The 15876-nt window shown below is 38.8% G+C and overlaps 1 protein-coding gene and 2 non-coding genes across 3 annotated transcripts in view; all 3 read right to left on the reverse strand.

The window, feature by feature from the left end:
- Positions 1 to 10195, reverse strand: part of bcl11bb (BCL11 transcription factor B b) — a 31321-nt gene extending 21126 nt beyond the window's left edge. The window contains exons 1-2 of the mRNA XM_053614029.1: positions 9475 to 10195; positions 1757 to 2125 (exon numbers count right to left, since the gene is read on the reverse strand). Of these exons, the coding sequence (XP_053470004.1) occupies positions 1757 to 2125; positions 9475 to 9538 (433 nt within the window). The 5' untranslated portion in view covers positions 9539 to 10195. The remainder of the gene's footprint in view (positions 1 to 1756; positions 2126 to 9474) is intronic.
- Positions 10196 to 13383: 3188 nt separating this feature from the next.
- Positions 13384 to 13466, reverse strand: trnal-cag (transfer RNA leucine (anticodon CAG)). The gene has a single exon. It is a non-coding gene; the product is annotated as a tRNA-Leu (tRNA).
- A 1950-nt stretch (positions 13467 to 15416) lies between these two features.
- trnal-cag (transfer RNA leucine (anticodon CAG)) lies at positions 15417 to 15499 on the reverse strand. The gene has a single exon. It is a non-coding gene; the product is annotated as a tRNA-Leu (tRNA).
- Positions 15500 to 15876: the final 377 nt, after the last annotated feature.

A 15876-nucleotide genomic window follows, 5' to 3' on the forward strand; every position in this document is an offset into this window, starting at 1 on the left:
TCCAACACTGAAGATCACAAGAACGGTTAAAACACCTGGAAATGTTTTTGATCCTATCTAAATATGGTGGATACGTCAAGTGGGGACTTGCTAATGAGACCTAATTTAAACAACAACCCAACATTGGCAGCAACTTCTGTAGCAAAGTGTATGCTTTCATTTCCTTTAACAAAACCAGTTATTAAAACCAAAGATATAACCTGATCTCTAAACAAAACAAAAAAAAAAGAAAGAAAGAAAGAAAAAGAGGCAAAGACAAGAATGATGTGGTTGGATTTCATTCAATTTCATACAATAAAGTCATAAGAAATGATCCAAACACTAAACCCAAGCTTAACCGTTGTCACTTTTCATATAAATTCAGTCAAATTTCTAAATGTGAGACCATCGTGGTTAATATCTGCTCATTTAGATCAAGCAGCAGCTAATATGGACATCTGATTGAGCTGATTGAGCTAACTTAGCTAGCTAGCAATGACCTCCTGTGTAAACTTTAAGTTAGCAGTAAGCTGCTAGTACTGAAGATGAGTTTGAATCTTGTCTTATACTCTTTCACACTTGCCCATTGTTCTGTCTTTGCATTTTTGTTGCAAGGGTGCTTTCACACTAGGTGTTTTTTTCTCAACTGTGACATGTAATGCTATATTTAGCAACCGTAAGTCGGATAGAATGTGGTGTCTTTTGTAAAAAATAAATAAATAAATAAATAATCCCATTGGCTTACAGTGGAGCTTTCAAAGTTGAAAAATGTAAACTTTTCAAAATAAAAGTACTGAGTGATGTCAAACGATTTTGACCTACCGACCAATCAGGTGGCAAGTTGATAGGCAAGTGAGAAAAACCAATCATGGAACACACATGAAGTGCTGGAGAAAAAGTCTTGTAAGAGATCGTATATAAGGAGATTTATGAAAATATTATCACCAATATTCCAATATTAATACCGTGTCTATTGTTGGGACTGGTACATGATGTGACGTGACGTGACATGAGGTTCGACTTTACAGATACTTTTTCCATAGCAACATTCAAACCGGGATTCAAACTCACATTCAGTACTCCAGAGGCATACGTATCTGCCCCCTCTTCTCATGGTTTTTCTGCTTCCAAAGCCACAATGACGCTAAACTACTTCCTCACCACAGTTAAACCAATCTTTATTTCATCTCTATTACTCATAATGGTTATTTAGGATAGTTAGTTAGCTGATACTACTAGCTTGGGCTGATAACAGCTTTGTTACACTTACAGCTTCCAAGTGTGAAAGCACCCTTACAAGGTAAGGGTGTTTAGGCAAGAACATTCTTCCTAGAAATGCAGTTTTGCCCTTCAGCCAGAGTCTGTTTGAGAGAGGAAGAAAAAGAAAGAAGGGAAAAAAAGTAGAACTCTAATGAACTCATCTGACAGCGGACATGCATTCATGTCTTAATCCCTCTTGCCACCAAAGCTAAAAGGAAAAAAATATTTGAAGGAAGATAGATAGATAGATAGATAGATAGACAGATAGATAGATAGATAGATATGTTATGAACAGTTGAGGAGTGTTTGTATGGGTGTGTTTGTGCACAAGTGTGATTAAATTGGTCTGTGAAAGCACTGCCAAAACCTAACACACACCCCGACCCTTGTGTACTTCCTGATCGGTTGTTCTCTGCTAAGCTCCGCCTCTCAACACACCTACACATGGATGTATACAGTTTAACACATATATCAATCCCTTCTCTCCAAGCCCTCCTCCTCCCTTCCACCCTCGTACCTGTCGGTACACTCTCTTGCTTGGGGCAGATTCCTCTGGCGGGCGTTAGACGCTTTTCTTCCTCCTCATCCTCGCCTGGTGTGACCTGGATGCCGATCTCCACGGGGCGGGGTCTCCTGGAGAGTTCTACTCGCAGAGCACGCGGTGACGATGACGTGGCGCCACCTTCGCTGGGTTTCTCGTAGCAGGAACCGGCCCCACGGCACAGCCTCCGCTTGTGCTCGATGAAGGACAAGATGTCTCCCAGAGGGAAATTGGTCTGACATTGACCGCAGGTCAGCAGGTCTCTCTCTCCAGCGTTGCCCATTGGACTGGGAGGACACACCCGTGGTGAACGAGGCTCCACCCCCATTTCATGGTTGGCCTCGGCTGTTCGGGGAAGAAAGGGGACAAGACAGCGTTTAATTAAAACATAAAATTTTCAGCTAAACACGTTTAAGGAAAGCTTTGATGGAAAATGATTTAAGTCTATCTCACTCCAAATCTAGCATAAATACGCACACAAAGCTTTTCATTCTTGCTTTAAAGCGATACAATTCTAAACAATTTTGGAATATAGCAGGCAAAAAGTGAGTTTTAGGTTTACAATGTAGATTAAAAGTGAGACTGTGTTATCATTCCTATTACTTACAGCTTTCTAGTACAATTCCGCCTGCTGTGTATCTTGTGGGGAAATGAAATTATTCCAATTATCCAAAATGCCTACCTCCATAAGCATTTTATTCTTGTTTATACATTACACTACGTCACACGGTGTCCTAAACCTCACCACTGAAGAGCTGGATGTAGTTATTGGTGGATGTAAACTGAAAAGCTTTTAGGTGAGAAAGATGTTTATGAGTGGCTAGCTACTCAAATCATCCGCAAACCTCAAAACATCAGACCTTGATGACTGAAAATATTTTGACAAGGGGAAAATTGTTTACGTTTGATTTTTCATCAAAATTTTTTTTTAAATAATAATCTGAAAACATGTTCTTAAATTGAGCTTGACGCTAACTAATACCATGTCCTCAGCTTCAGAGCATAAACTTGGCCTCAAGGACCGCAGATCATGATCCTTATAGTGTACGCTTGCTATAGCGCACAAGTAGTGTCTTGCCGTTACAAAATGCCTTTCTCTTTCTTCACACCACAGAAAGCAGAACACCTGTGAACTACAAACTGAGATCAGACAAGGTGTCTTAGTGTGAGTTTCTATCTTTTTGTGTGTGTGTGTGTGTGTGCGTGTGTGTGTGTGTGTCACAGCCGTGCAATAGCACGATCCTGCAGTGCTATCGCTATTTCCGGTCTACTTCTCTGCACGCTGGACCGGATGCTGGAGACGTGCACATGCACTGTACAGGTAGAAGCCGAGGAGCGCTTGCTGAAGCCGCAAACAGGGCGCGAGAGCCGCAGGCCGCCTCGCAGGTGCACTTTGGGAAAAGATCGGTTAAGGATACTCGACAAACAACCACCTCCTGTGTGAATATTTGTGCTCTGTCACGCTAGCACTAACTCGTCTGTGCCTAATTGAACTCCTTTTAATGCAACCAAGAATATAGCTCTTATTCTGTCTGCCATATTTTTAATAATGTATATTACTTATTGTATATCATATAGCTTTATTTTATAGTCCGGGTAAATTATGAACGATGTACGTTAAACAGAAATGGATGCACGATGTACGTAATTCACATTGTTCACATTTTTCTCTCCATCATTTATCTCATATCGCATCATACACTAATACTAATAACCCTATTAACAGGTCTGAGATCTTATACCATGTACGTAATAGCATCTGATATACTGTGAATATAGAAAGATTACGGTACGCTAAGGAGTAGACACTCCTCGAGTATATCAACCGCTCCGTGTTCTCACATGGCGAACGTTGCTGCGAGATGGCAGCCTGAACGTTAACAGCGAAGCCATTCTGTGTCGCCGACACACACCTGGCCATCTGTACTCGGTTCTCAGTGTGAGATGAAAGAGGCATCAGCCTGTTTGTTCACACACGGTTGAGTAAGATCGCCGGAGGAGGAACATGAATGTCATGGAGTTGGCAAAGATCCCAACGCCACAGGAATGGCGGACAGGAGCTCGTTCAGTAGCACCCTCGCCCCCGAGAAGAAGAAGAAAAAAAAACGCCCAGCACTGCTACGGGGTAGGGCGCAAAACATGCAGGTGGGGCTGCAAACCATACACACACAAACACATTCACACACACACAATATCGAATTTTAAATCAAATATAAAACAACAAAGAGGTGATCATAATAATAATAATAATAATAATAATAATAATAATAATATTAACATTATGATTACTAGCAATCATAGTTGTTGTTATTATTATTAATTATGCTAAAATTATATTATTATAATTGTTAATTATTATCAGTTATCAATTATCATAATAAAAGGAAATTCACAAAATTGTTCAATTGTTTTAAAAACCCTATAAACATATATTATTTTAAAGGGACTATACTCAATATTATTTGAAAAAAAAATGAATAAGTGAAACTGTATTCAGTAAACCACTGTCGTCCAAACCTAGCGCTTAGTGTTTAGTCGAAATCCTGTTCGTGTAACAAAAGTGTCTCAGACGCAAACACGACATGAGCATGACTAAATAAATAAATACATAAATAAATAAATAAATAAATGAATCGAAACAGTCTAACCATCGAACCGTTAGCAAACCTCGGCAGCTGCGTTTACAGAGAAACGTATCACATGTTCCTAGTACGGCTGGGTGAAGTCCTGCAGGCCGTTCGAAAAAGCTCAATCGTACACAATGTTTTAATGCTCACAATGTTTTTGTGCATCACAGTAACATGACTTTATTCAATTATATTCAGTGTGGAAAACAAACTCTCTCTCTCTCTCTCTCTCTCTCTCTCTCTTGCTCTCTCTCTCTCACACACACACACACACACACACACACTCACACAAAGCAGCAATTTCATGCACGTTCCTCAGGGAAAAATTGACAGACAATAAAGCGAATGAATTATATCCAGCTTAAGATAAGGGGTGGAAGTGAATGCGGATTGGGAACGATACTCCTGAGATGACAGGTAGCCACATGGGGGATGTGCACACGATAAATACACTTATCACACATTATTCCTGAAGGCAATAATCAGAGGGAAAGACAAATTCCGAAGAAGTATATTCACACACAGACACACAAAAGAAGGTGGGTGTGGGTGGGTAGTTGGGGGCGTTGGGGGTGGGGGGAGGGGGGTTTGGGGGGGGTGTTCACTCTTCCCAATTGCACAAAGCTCCTAAAGACTTACAGCACCCCCTATCAGTCACACTATTGACTACTGACTCTTCATGAGAAGTCCCACACACACACACACACACACACACACATACAAACACTGAGCAGACACACACACATGTAGAATGAGCAGACACACACACACATACTCGTAGAATAAGCAGACGCACACACACACACACACACTCGTAGAATGAGCAGACACACACACACACACACACACACACACACACAACAATCGATACTGCTAAACCGAGCAAACCCCTACTGCACATGCTTTACACACCACCATGCTGATGGCTAACGTGGGCGTGAATATGAAGTCCTGCTTTGTGTCGGTTCCTTACACAAAACTGCTTAAACGTATCTACGTACATGTCACAGACCTGGAGATAACAGCTCTGGTGTCCAGAGTGACAAGATTCGATTTTCTTAACACCTCATCAGACTCATCAGAAGAAGAAGCAGTCATTCTTTCTGGTCACTCTTTTACAGTACATACAGTCAAAATGTCATGTGTGTGCATCCACAGGCCATGACACGAAATCGTATTGAAACAGCGTGCACGCTGTTGCACGGCATGCACTAAAGCGACCCACAGGTCTAGGATGGACATCCCCCTCCTACACATAAATATACACAAGGTTCATGCATTGACTCATTTTTTTATTTTAAAAATGGCCAAATTTCAAAGAAAAGTACTACTGCGCACACACACACACACACACACACACACACACACACACACTTATCTCACTATCCTCACCAATAACAATAAATAAATAAATAAAAGCTGCAGATTTTGCTTAAAATAAAAAATAGTTTAACTTGTGGGGACCAACCAAATGTCCTAACTGTAATATTCCTATCGTTGTGGGACATTTGGTCCCCACCAAAATAATAAAACTTGCACGTGCACACACACACACACGCGCACACACACACACACGCACATACATACATATATATACGTATTAAACTATATATAACTACATGAATTAAATATTTTTTAAATATACACACACACACACACACATATATATATATATATATATACACACACATATATACAAGAATGTATGTATATATGTGTGTGTAAATATGTTCAAATATGCACTAATAATATTTTGTACACACACACATATATATATTTATTTTAAAGGTCATGAAGTCATTAGCACGTATGTATAGATAGATATATATGTACGTTCAATATTTTCATATTTCATCCATCCATCACACGCAGGCAATTTGAATCATTTCAAACATTTAAGCTGCATCCTTTCTGTCCAACACTCCATCCTCTCTAGTGCCTTCCGGCTCACACACAGCATATAGCAGCTTATGCATGCATTTATTTTACAGCTTAAAATATGTGGATCCTCCAGTTTCCACACCTTTTTTTTTTTTTTTTTTTTTTTTTTAACCTAATGTGACCTATATATCTCAGCACCCTGGGTTAACTCTACCTGCATTGAGCAACCGTCTCAACCGACACGTCCTGTTCCAAGAGTGTTAGCTTATCCAAATGAGGTCGTTCTGGTTTTTCCCCTTGCGTTCGACCTTCGGCAGAGATTAATACAATTGGTATGAAATGATCGAGACACATACACACACACACACACTTTTCCTTGGACATACACATGCATCGTGCAGGGCAACACAAACAAACATTTTGTATGAGTCATAATCTCATTATTCTCTCCAAACATATGCACCAAGACACAAAAGCAAACACACACTTGCATGCACGCACGCACACGTGCAACAAGTTATTGGCATGCTTTCAGTAACTCCATTACAAACTTTACACCGTCCACGAAGCCGCTTCATGGATCTACAGCATGCAAGAAGAAGCCCTGGAGCAAAGCTGGAAAGTTTCGAGTCTTGAAAGAGACCCTCGGCTCAAAGGTCATCAGTGCTTCCTGTCACTCACTCGTACTCACAGACCCACACACACCTCTCAATGACCAACACGATAACTTCCGTAAGACAAAACACGGGTTGTATAGTTAAGTATTTGTACAGTCTTGAGTATTATATACTGTATGTATGTATGGCCTGTATCGTATATTCTATAATTGCTGAGTTCACGTACATCAAGTACTGTAGACCTTCTTACTACTCCACTCCCGTCGTTATATCTACACCTACACCACAGCTCTTAATTCATATATTCTCGAACGTACATGTTCATTTGCACTGCAGGTTAATAAATATGCATTATACGTGTCTATTTATGTTTTGATTTCTGACCGTACCTTGGAGGGCTCAATAGGACTTAAGGAAGGGCCTCATAAATACACCTACAACAGATACATAATTACACGTTCCACAATAAGACTGATTAGGTTTTATAGGAACCTTATCTGAAACTAAAGCGTACACGTCGATGAATTCGTCGTCAAAGCGTCAAACTTTCCACGAATTAGAACAGAGCAGTCAGACAGGTTAAAGGTCAGGATGACTTCTCTAACTCTACAGGCCTACACACGCACGTCCTCGCACACATCATCTCAAGAATCATACTATGACACATGGATTACTTTCGACGCACGCACAGAAATCTAGCTACATCCGTAGGTGGCTAAACGAACATGTTTAGCTCATCAGTAGCAAACAGGCTGAATGAATTACGCTGATTATGCTGCTGTTGAACTGGAGACAGGAACTGAATGTTACTTGTTTGGCTGCTATTACATCTGATTTAAAAAAAAAAAAAAAAAGATATTTTGAAATGATGTGAAATGAATATAATTTGGGCCTGTATGCATGAAGTCTTTTTAAGCTCTAATTGAGGTAACGTTTGATTATTATGAGGTGATGCTGATGATGTTGATGTTGATTGCGCTGTAAAACGATGATAGCTGGCTGTAAAGCTATAGAGGCATGGCTTCACTGGAACAATGTGTTCATTTGCTAATTAAGATCAATGTAAGCCAAATCATCCTGTTAAAGGAAATGCTAATTACGTTGTGTCTTTTCGTTCTACGAATTTGCGTAGCGTTTTATTTATGTATAAATATAAAAATCAAATTATATGAGATCAGTCTTTCCGAACACATTGATCAGCAAATCTTACATTTAAAATAATAATAATAATAATAATAATGGCCTAGTGATATGGAAAAGCATCATATTAAATGGTTAATCAAATATTATACAAACTGCATGCGCTCCAGTGGAAGTGTTTAGTCTGTATATAAAAATGTTTGTACGTGTGTGTGTCTGTGTGTGTGTGTTTGAGACAGACATCATTTGAGCCTTCCTCAGTTCAGTAGTAACTCATATTTTGATGCAAAGCCCCTTTTTAAACCTTAAAAACAGCTGTGTGCGTGATTTGTTTTAATCTGTGCTTCCTACTCCTGCTTTTTAATGCAAAATTTTCTCAAGACTAGTTTATCAGTTTATTTTAGAGACTCTAATGTTTCTGTAGATGTTTATCTCTCTCTCTCTCTGTCTGTTTTTTTTTATTTATTTTTGAATTAGTACATTTTGTTTGTTTGATTTATTTGGTCTGGGGGTGAATACATAAAAACTGAAACATGTGCTTTGAATGAGAATTAGCAAGCTAGTTTTCCATCTGGGCAGGTAAACATTAATAAATACAATGCGACTCAAATTATAATCAGTGTGGAATATAATGCAGCTCGAAAAAATGAAAGTGTAATCTATGCTCTCAAGTAAACACTCTTTAGATGGTTTTTATGATGAAAGTCTTCTCATGTACTCTAGAGCAAAATAATAATAACGGAATTTCGGATAGCGTTTGAGATTTTATTGACATTAGGGTTCTTTAAGGAACCATTTATGTTTCAGCAATGTTTAAAACAAGGTTCCTGGAGACACCTTTAAAAGGTGAATCAATCTGAAGAACTTCCAGGAACCTTTTTTGTTGTTGTTGTTTTTAAAGTAGTAAAATAGTAGTGAGCACAAATACCTTTAGAGGACATGAAAAAGACGTCTCTGTTTTAATGGGATGTCTGGAGTTCAGCCAGAGTCAAAGTCCTTTATTTTTGCATCAAATAATATGGATTTAAAAAATGATATATTTCAGGGACCAGATCAAGGTATGTGGTTAATCTGGACTAATGAGAAGCTCGTTAAAGGGTCGGTGTGTAAGTCAGATACAGCTGGTTTAATAACTAGTCCAGTGGTGCTCTGCATTTTAAACTTGAGTTACAAAATATATCATTTCATCACGTTAAGAACAGTGCCCCTGCGTAGTGTTGTTACATGTCCTCCTGTGTGTGTGTGTGTGTGTGTTTAGGGTTATTGGCGATGCGTGCGCGTGTGTGCAAGATTGTTATTGACAGACGGTTTATTATGCGATGTGTAATCATTAGGCCTATTGATTAGAATCATGCGCGCGCGCGCGCGTGCGTGTGTGTGTGTGTGTGTGGGTGGGTGGGTGGGTGGGTGTGAGAGTGGGACTACTCACGCTGCACGCTCTCCCTCTGGCTCACGGACAGGTGCTGCGGGTTGCCCTGCTTGCGGCGGGACATCGCCCGGCATCTCACACACACTCAGCACAGAGGAATAAAAACAGTCCGTGAGAGACACGCAGTCCTCTTCTTCCTCCTCCTCCTCCTCTTCCTCTTCCTCTGAGCAAACTTTTTGTTCGTGTCTTTTGTCCGGAGCCCGTAGCTTTCAGGTGATTGTTCAGGACGGGAGAACGCTCCGGTGTGCACGGGTTAAAACAGACGAATAGAAGACGGCAAGCAGGAAAATAATAAAGATGAATAATAATAATAATAATAATAACGCACCTTCTGCGCGACTAACACTCACCTCACCGAGCGCGAGCTAAAACCAATCCCCTAATTTCTCCTCTAATACCGAATGCAGCTCCTCTGCTCGCAGTGCGCGCGACACTACGCGACTTCCCCAAACTAAAAGTTGCCTGTAAATATTCGCTCCTCTGCTCACAGTGTGTCGTTGCTGTTGTTGTTGTTTATTTATTTACGCTCAGAGTTGCACGCTTGTGTCAAAAAAGGCATCTCTCGCGCAAATCCCAATTCCTTCCAAAGTGGTTTTGACAGGTGACTGAAAGCTCGCGCTCCATCCTGCCCGGCGTTAGCGCGCGGCAACGGCAACTCACGGCGCACGAGACGGAGCCGCCTCTCAAAAAGCGACCCACGGCCCGAGTCATTAATTACGTCTCGCGTTTTACGTCGGGGTTCTTCGCGAGGGAGGGAGGGAAGGTGGGAGGGAGGGAGGGAGGGAGCGAAGGAGGACAGGACCCACCCTGCGCGCGCCTGTACATGTGTGTGTGTGAGTGTGTGTGTGTGTGTGTGTGAGTGTGTGGTCAGGGGTTGCCTCAGACTGAAAGAGTAAAGACTGGAATTTAAGTTCAAGTACAGACGTGACGTTGGGCGCGCGCGGAGACCTAAACAACAGCACGCGCTGGGGGGCGACTAGCGGCGGCTGTGCTGCGCGAGAGGGTTGAAGCAGAGCGCGCGCAGGAAGGCAGCTCTTGTAGTGTTGCATTAACTCGTTGAATTGGACACACACAAAAACCCCACGCTGAGTGTAAACACCGGAAGTCTTTATGCTACATTGAAAATGTGTGCAGTAGTAATAATAACTGCACAAAATACACATAGATCAGTTTGTTCCTTTTTTTTTTTTTTTTAAAGAAATGCAATAATTTGCATTTCCTGCATTCAGACTAACTTTTGTGCTTTAATTAACATTTTATTAATTTGTCCCTTTTTATTAAAATTATTGTCTCTATTTATAAACAATATGAATACTTTAATACACACTTTATCTATCTGTGTGGTTATATACACTCAACATTTTAATATATAATTTCTCTGTCTGTAGTTATATACACTCTTAACACTTTAATAAACTCTTTCTCACTGTCTGTGGTTATATACACTCTTAACACTTTAATAAACACTTTATCTATCTGTCTGTGGTTATATACATTCAACGCTTTAATAAACACTTTATCTATCTGTCTGTGGTTATATACATTCAACGCTTTAATAAACACTTTATCTATCTGTCTGTCTTTATATACACTCAACACTTTAATAAACACTTTCTCTCTCTGTCTCATTATATTCTCTCTTATCACTTTAATAAACATTTTCTCTCTGTGTCTGTGGTTATATACCCTCTTAACACTTTAATAAATGCTTTCTCTCTGTCTGTGGTTATATACACTCAACACTTTAATAAACAGGTTCTCTCTGTCTCTCATTATATACACTCTTAGCACTTTAATAAATACTTTATCTATCTGTCTGTGGTTATATAAACTCAACACTTTAATAAACACTTTATCTATCTGTCTGTGGTTATATAAACTCAACACTTTAATAAACACTATTCCTCTAATCGTCTTTATTAGCACTCTAACTATTTTAATAAACACTTTATTCTCATCCCTTCTATTAACGTCATGAACACTATAATGGACACTTTATTCTTCAGCCCCTCTTTATTCATCTGTATCTTGTTATTCTTGTTATTAACAATATTGTCTTTAATTGCTGCATTAGAGGTGGTCTTTTTGGGGAGGTCTTTTTTTTATTATTTGTGAGCAAAAACATAGCTGAATGGCTGAGTCATTGTTCTATGACATAATGTGTGTTTCCTGTTACATGATGTACTGTCATACCTGAATCCAGCCTTTGCTGAAAAAATCTAGAGATTAGTATGTTTTCATTGATTCTGGGTTGATAAACAAATGTATTTATATAGTCACATTTCCCGAATATCATCTGTGACAGTTCCCATCAAATTACAACAGATTTATCATATGAGAATATTTCGTTACATAATTTTTACCTCTTCAAATCCCCCTGAAAACACATGTAGCGTATTTACTATTTGTGGCCTGCTTGTCACGTTATAGATCCATGGTTCTGTCCTGATCTCCGTTTACTGTCTGTATGGAGTTTCACATGTTCTACCCGTGTCTGTGTAGGTTTCCTCTGGGTTCTCCAGTTTCCTCCCACCTCCCAGAAATATGCACAGGTGGACTGGCTACTCAAAATTGCCTCGTGTGTGAATGAGTGTGTGTATGGATCTATGCAATGGACTGATGTCCCATCCTTGGATAGACTCTGGATCCTGGAAAAAGTGCTCACTGAAGAAGGAATGAATGAACGAAAATTATTATTATTAAATACAGTAAGGTTAATATGGCAAAACATATATTTCAGTATTTTATTTTATTGTCATGCAGTTTATACCCACCAGTGTAAGATAATACTGAACGTCTGGAATTTGTGGACATTTATGGACAGCTGCGCCCTCTGGTGGATATTTTTTTATAATCACAGAATATTTTAGAGACAGACAGTCAGACAGATGTACTTTATTCATCCCCCGAGAGGAAATTTGATAATAATAACAACAACAACAACAACAATAATAATAATAATAATAATAATAATAATAATAATAATAATAATAATGATGATGATGGAAGTACTAACTGATAACAGTGCATTAAAAAAGTTTTTAACATTATTTTTTATTTTATTTCATGCAGAAATGATGTAGAAAAAAGACTTATATTCTTTCATGTTTCACCCTGATTTTGTATAATCATGATCTCTCACCCACCAAATTCCCATTTCATTTTTTCCTTTTTCTAACTCATATAGTGTTTCATTTTTTTCCTTTAAGTAGCATTACCTGAATATTATTTTTTTAATAATAATAATTCTATCAAATTTTGAGAGCCCTCCGATGATGATCTTCACTATGCCATGTGACTGCAGAAAAGGGGAAGTACAAACAGCACTTCCTGGTCATCTGACATGACATTTTTTAAGTTAAGTTAAACTTAAAACCCCTTTTTTTCAGTTACATAGGAAAATTGTAGTTTTGTATTATTGCCTATAAGCAAATTGTGTGTTTTCAGTATTTCCCTAATAAAAAGCAGTATTGTATTTCATGTTTTTTCCCCCACTGGAATAAGTGCATTTTGCTCTGGTACAGAATATTCTCCATGACAGTACTGTGAGGCAGTCACTGAGGAAAGTATTTTGTCAAGTATGCAATTGTCACAACCTTTCAATAACAAAATGAGATGTCATTTGAAATATTTATTTTTTACTGAGCCCCTCACTGATCCTCCTTTTTCTAACCTTTGAAAAACATAATTCAATCAGGCAGCATTAGAGTTCTATTTCTAAATAAATAAATAAAAATTCTACAAGCTAAAACGGTGTGAAAGTCAAGTGTTTTGTCTTGATCAATGGATTCTTTACGTCTCTATTGAAGAAAAGCAAAAACAGGGATTCTGTCAGGAGTCAAACACTGATACTTTTTCTGGACTTCAAATTCAGACAATTTTCCCCCGGAAGTGGAAAAACATATCCTTTGTCAGAAGTGGGATTCGAACCCACGCCTCCAGGGGAGACTGCGACCTGAACGCAGCGCCTTAGACCGCTCGGCCATCCTGACTGGGTTATCTCTAACACTAGATTACGCACCAGAGTTTAACATTTCAAGTATTAACGCTTTAAAAGATTTGTATATATCGTATATAAAGGGTCATAAATCCCCCCTGCAGTGAAAAATTGTTTTGTTTGAGATCATCGTGTAATAAAATAACGTGTTCACAAACATGCAAACAAGCTTGTTGCAAATCTATTGCGAGCGCTTGATTTACACTGGCGGGGAAATGTGTAATAAACCCTGACAACCGAGAGAGGGCGCACTATCCGTCAGTACCTCATGCCCGTTCACCTGCTTTGGTTTTTACCTATTTTAAACGTCATTTTCTTTACAACGCCTGACAGAATTAAAAGTGTATTTATTTTCTACACAGGACATCTTATTTTTAACATAATTTTAAACGTTGCTTATGATGCTGTTGAACCCTTCCATTGATTCTGACAAGAACCTGCTCCATTATTAGTACTGTGAGGTATACGGAATATACAAGAGACTACCATCCAAGAATGATCAGGGTAGAATGGCTTCTTAATAAGCCATTCTACCCTGATCATTCTTGGATAGTAGTTATTAAGAAGCCATTCTAAAGTTAAATATTAAACTTCACAAATTTTTGGTTACGAAACGTTATAAGAGAAAAGTATTTCTGCTTTGTCAGAAGTGGGACTCGAACCCTAATGTAGATAAATCATCAGCGTTTTCCACGTTGCAGATCTGGATAATTACCAGCAGAGGGCGCACATTCCCCATAGTAAGGCATGGGTTCAACTCACATTTGAGTAGATTTTTTTTATTCCTTCTTAGATACTTTTGGGATATTTCAGTTAGTTAGTTTGTTTGTTTGAATAGTATACATTGCAAAATTGCAATGCAGGAGCAGCTTCCATCTCGTGTGTTTAGTCAGTATCTAATAACATCACAAATACAGCATCTATGGTCTCCTACACATTATTGATACAAAATAAAATACATAACAATACAACAGCGGTTTATACATGACCGACAGGTTTAATTTTTAAACAGTTTGTTAGTGGGAAAAGGTCAAGGGCACAAAAATATTAAATACTGTGGTGTGTGAAATGCTGAAGTGTATGCAATACTAAAGTGTATAAATTGTGAAGTGTATGACATGCTAAAATTTCTGTAAGTATATAAAAAATAACTACTGAAGTGAACAGAGTACTGAAGTTCACAGAATACTGAAGTGTAGGAAATACTGAAGGTTATAGAATACTGAAGTATACAGAGTACTGAAGTGTAGGAAATACTGAAGTTCATAGTATTCACAGAATACTGAAGTGTTCAGAGTTCTGAAGTGTACGAAATACTGAAGGCTATGGAATACTGAAGTTCACAGAATACTGAAGTGTACGAAATACTGAAGGCTACGGAATACTGAAGTATACAGAGTACTGAAGTGTAGGAAATACTGAAGTTCACAGTATTCACAGTAGACACAGAATACTGAGGTGTTCAGAGTTCTGAAGTGTACGAAATACTGAAGGCTACAGAATACTGAGGTATACAGAGTATTGAAGTGTAGGAAATACTGAAGTTCACAGTATTCACAGTATACACAGAATACTGAGGTGTTCAGAGTTCTGAAGTGTACAAAATACTGAAGGCTACAGAATGCTGACATATACAGAGTTCTGAAGTGTATGAAATCCTGAAGGTTACTGAATATTAAAGTGTACATAGTACTGAAGTTCACAAAATAATGATGTTTACAAAATGTTCTTAGCCATTTTCATTGATTTAGTTTTATACAGACAAAAATGTCCATTATTTATGATTCAGAAATTAAAAAAGGGAGTGTTTTCAGCTATAAATTTTTCTTCATTCAAATTTTGTCCAAAATCACGTGATAATTGTGACCAGAGTATAGTTACACCCCTGTTTCACACACTGCAACCGTTGCCTGGCGTATCGCAGTGCTGAAAAGTATTTCAGCTTTGTCAGAAGTGGGATTCGAACCCACGCCTCCAGGGGAGACTGCGACCTGAACGCAGCGCCTTAGACCGCTCGGCCATCCTGACTGCTGCAGAGAAATACTGAAGTGTACAGAAAATCGGATACTCTGGCATCATAAAGGTCCTGCACAAAGTCCAGCTTTTATAACGGCCTCCACCATTTTATGCACATCCTCTTAACATGTTTCTATATATAAAGTGAATATACTGTAACTCACAGTAGGCCTATAGGTAGCCTACATTTTCCTGTTTTTCCCTTTTGCACACGGCTTCATTTTTTTGCAAGAGTTTAATTTGGCGTTTTCCGATAAAATAAAAAAGACAAAACATAACGAAAACAAAAAAAACCGGTGACATCGCGAATGTAGGCTGAAGCGTTAAATTATAATTGGAATTGAACATCCGGGTCTTTCCCCTATCGCGTAGACACGCGCTAGAGACTG

This window comes from Ictalurus furcatus, chromosome 25, assembly GCF_023375685.1.
Source record: "Ictalurus furcatus strain D&B chromosome 25, Billie_1.0, whole genome shotgun sequence".
NCBI classification, from domain to species: domain Eukaryota; kingdom Metazoa; phylum Chordata; class Actinopteri; order Siluriformes; family Ictaluridae; genus Ictalurus; species Ictalurus furcatus.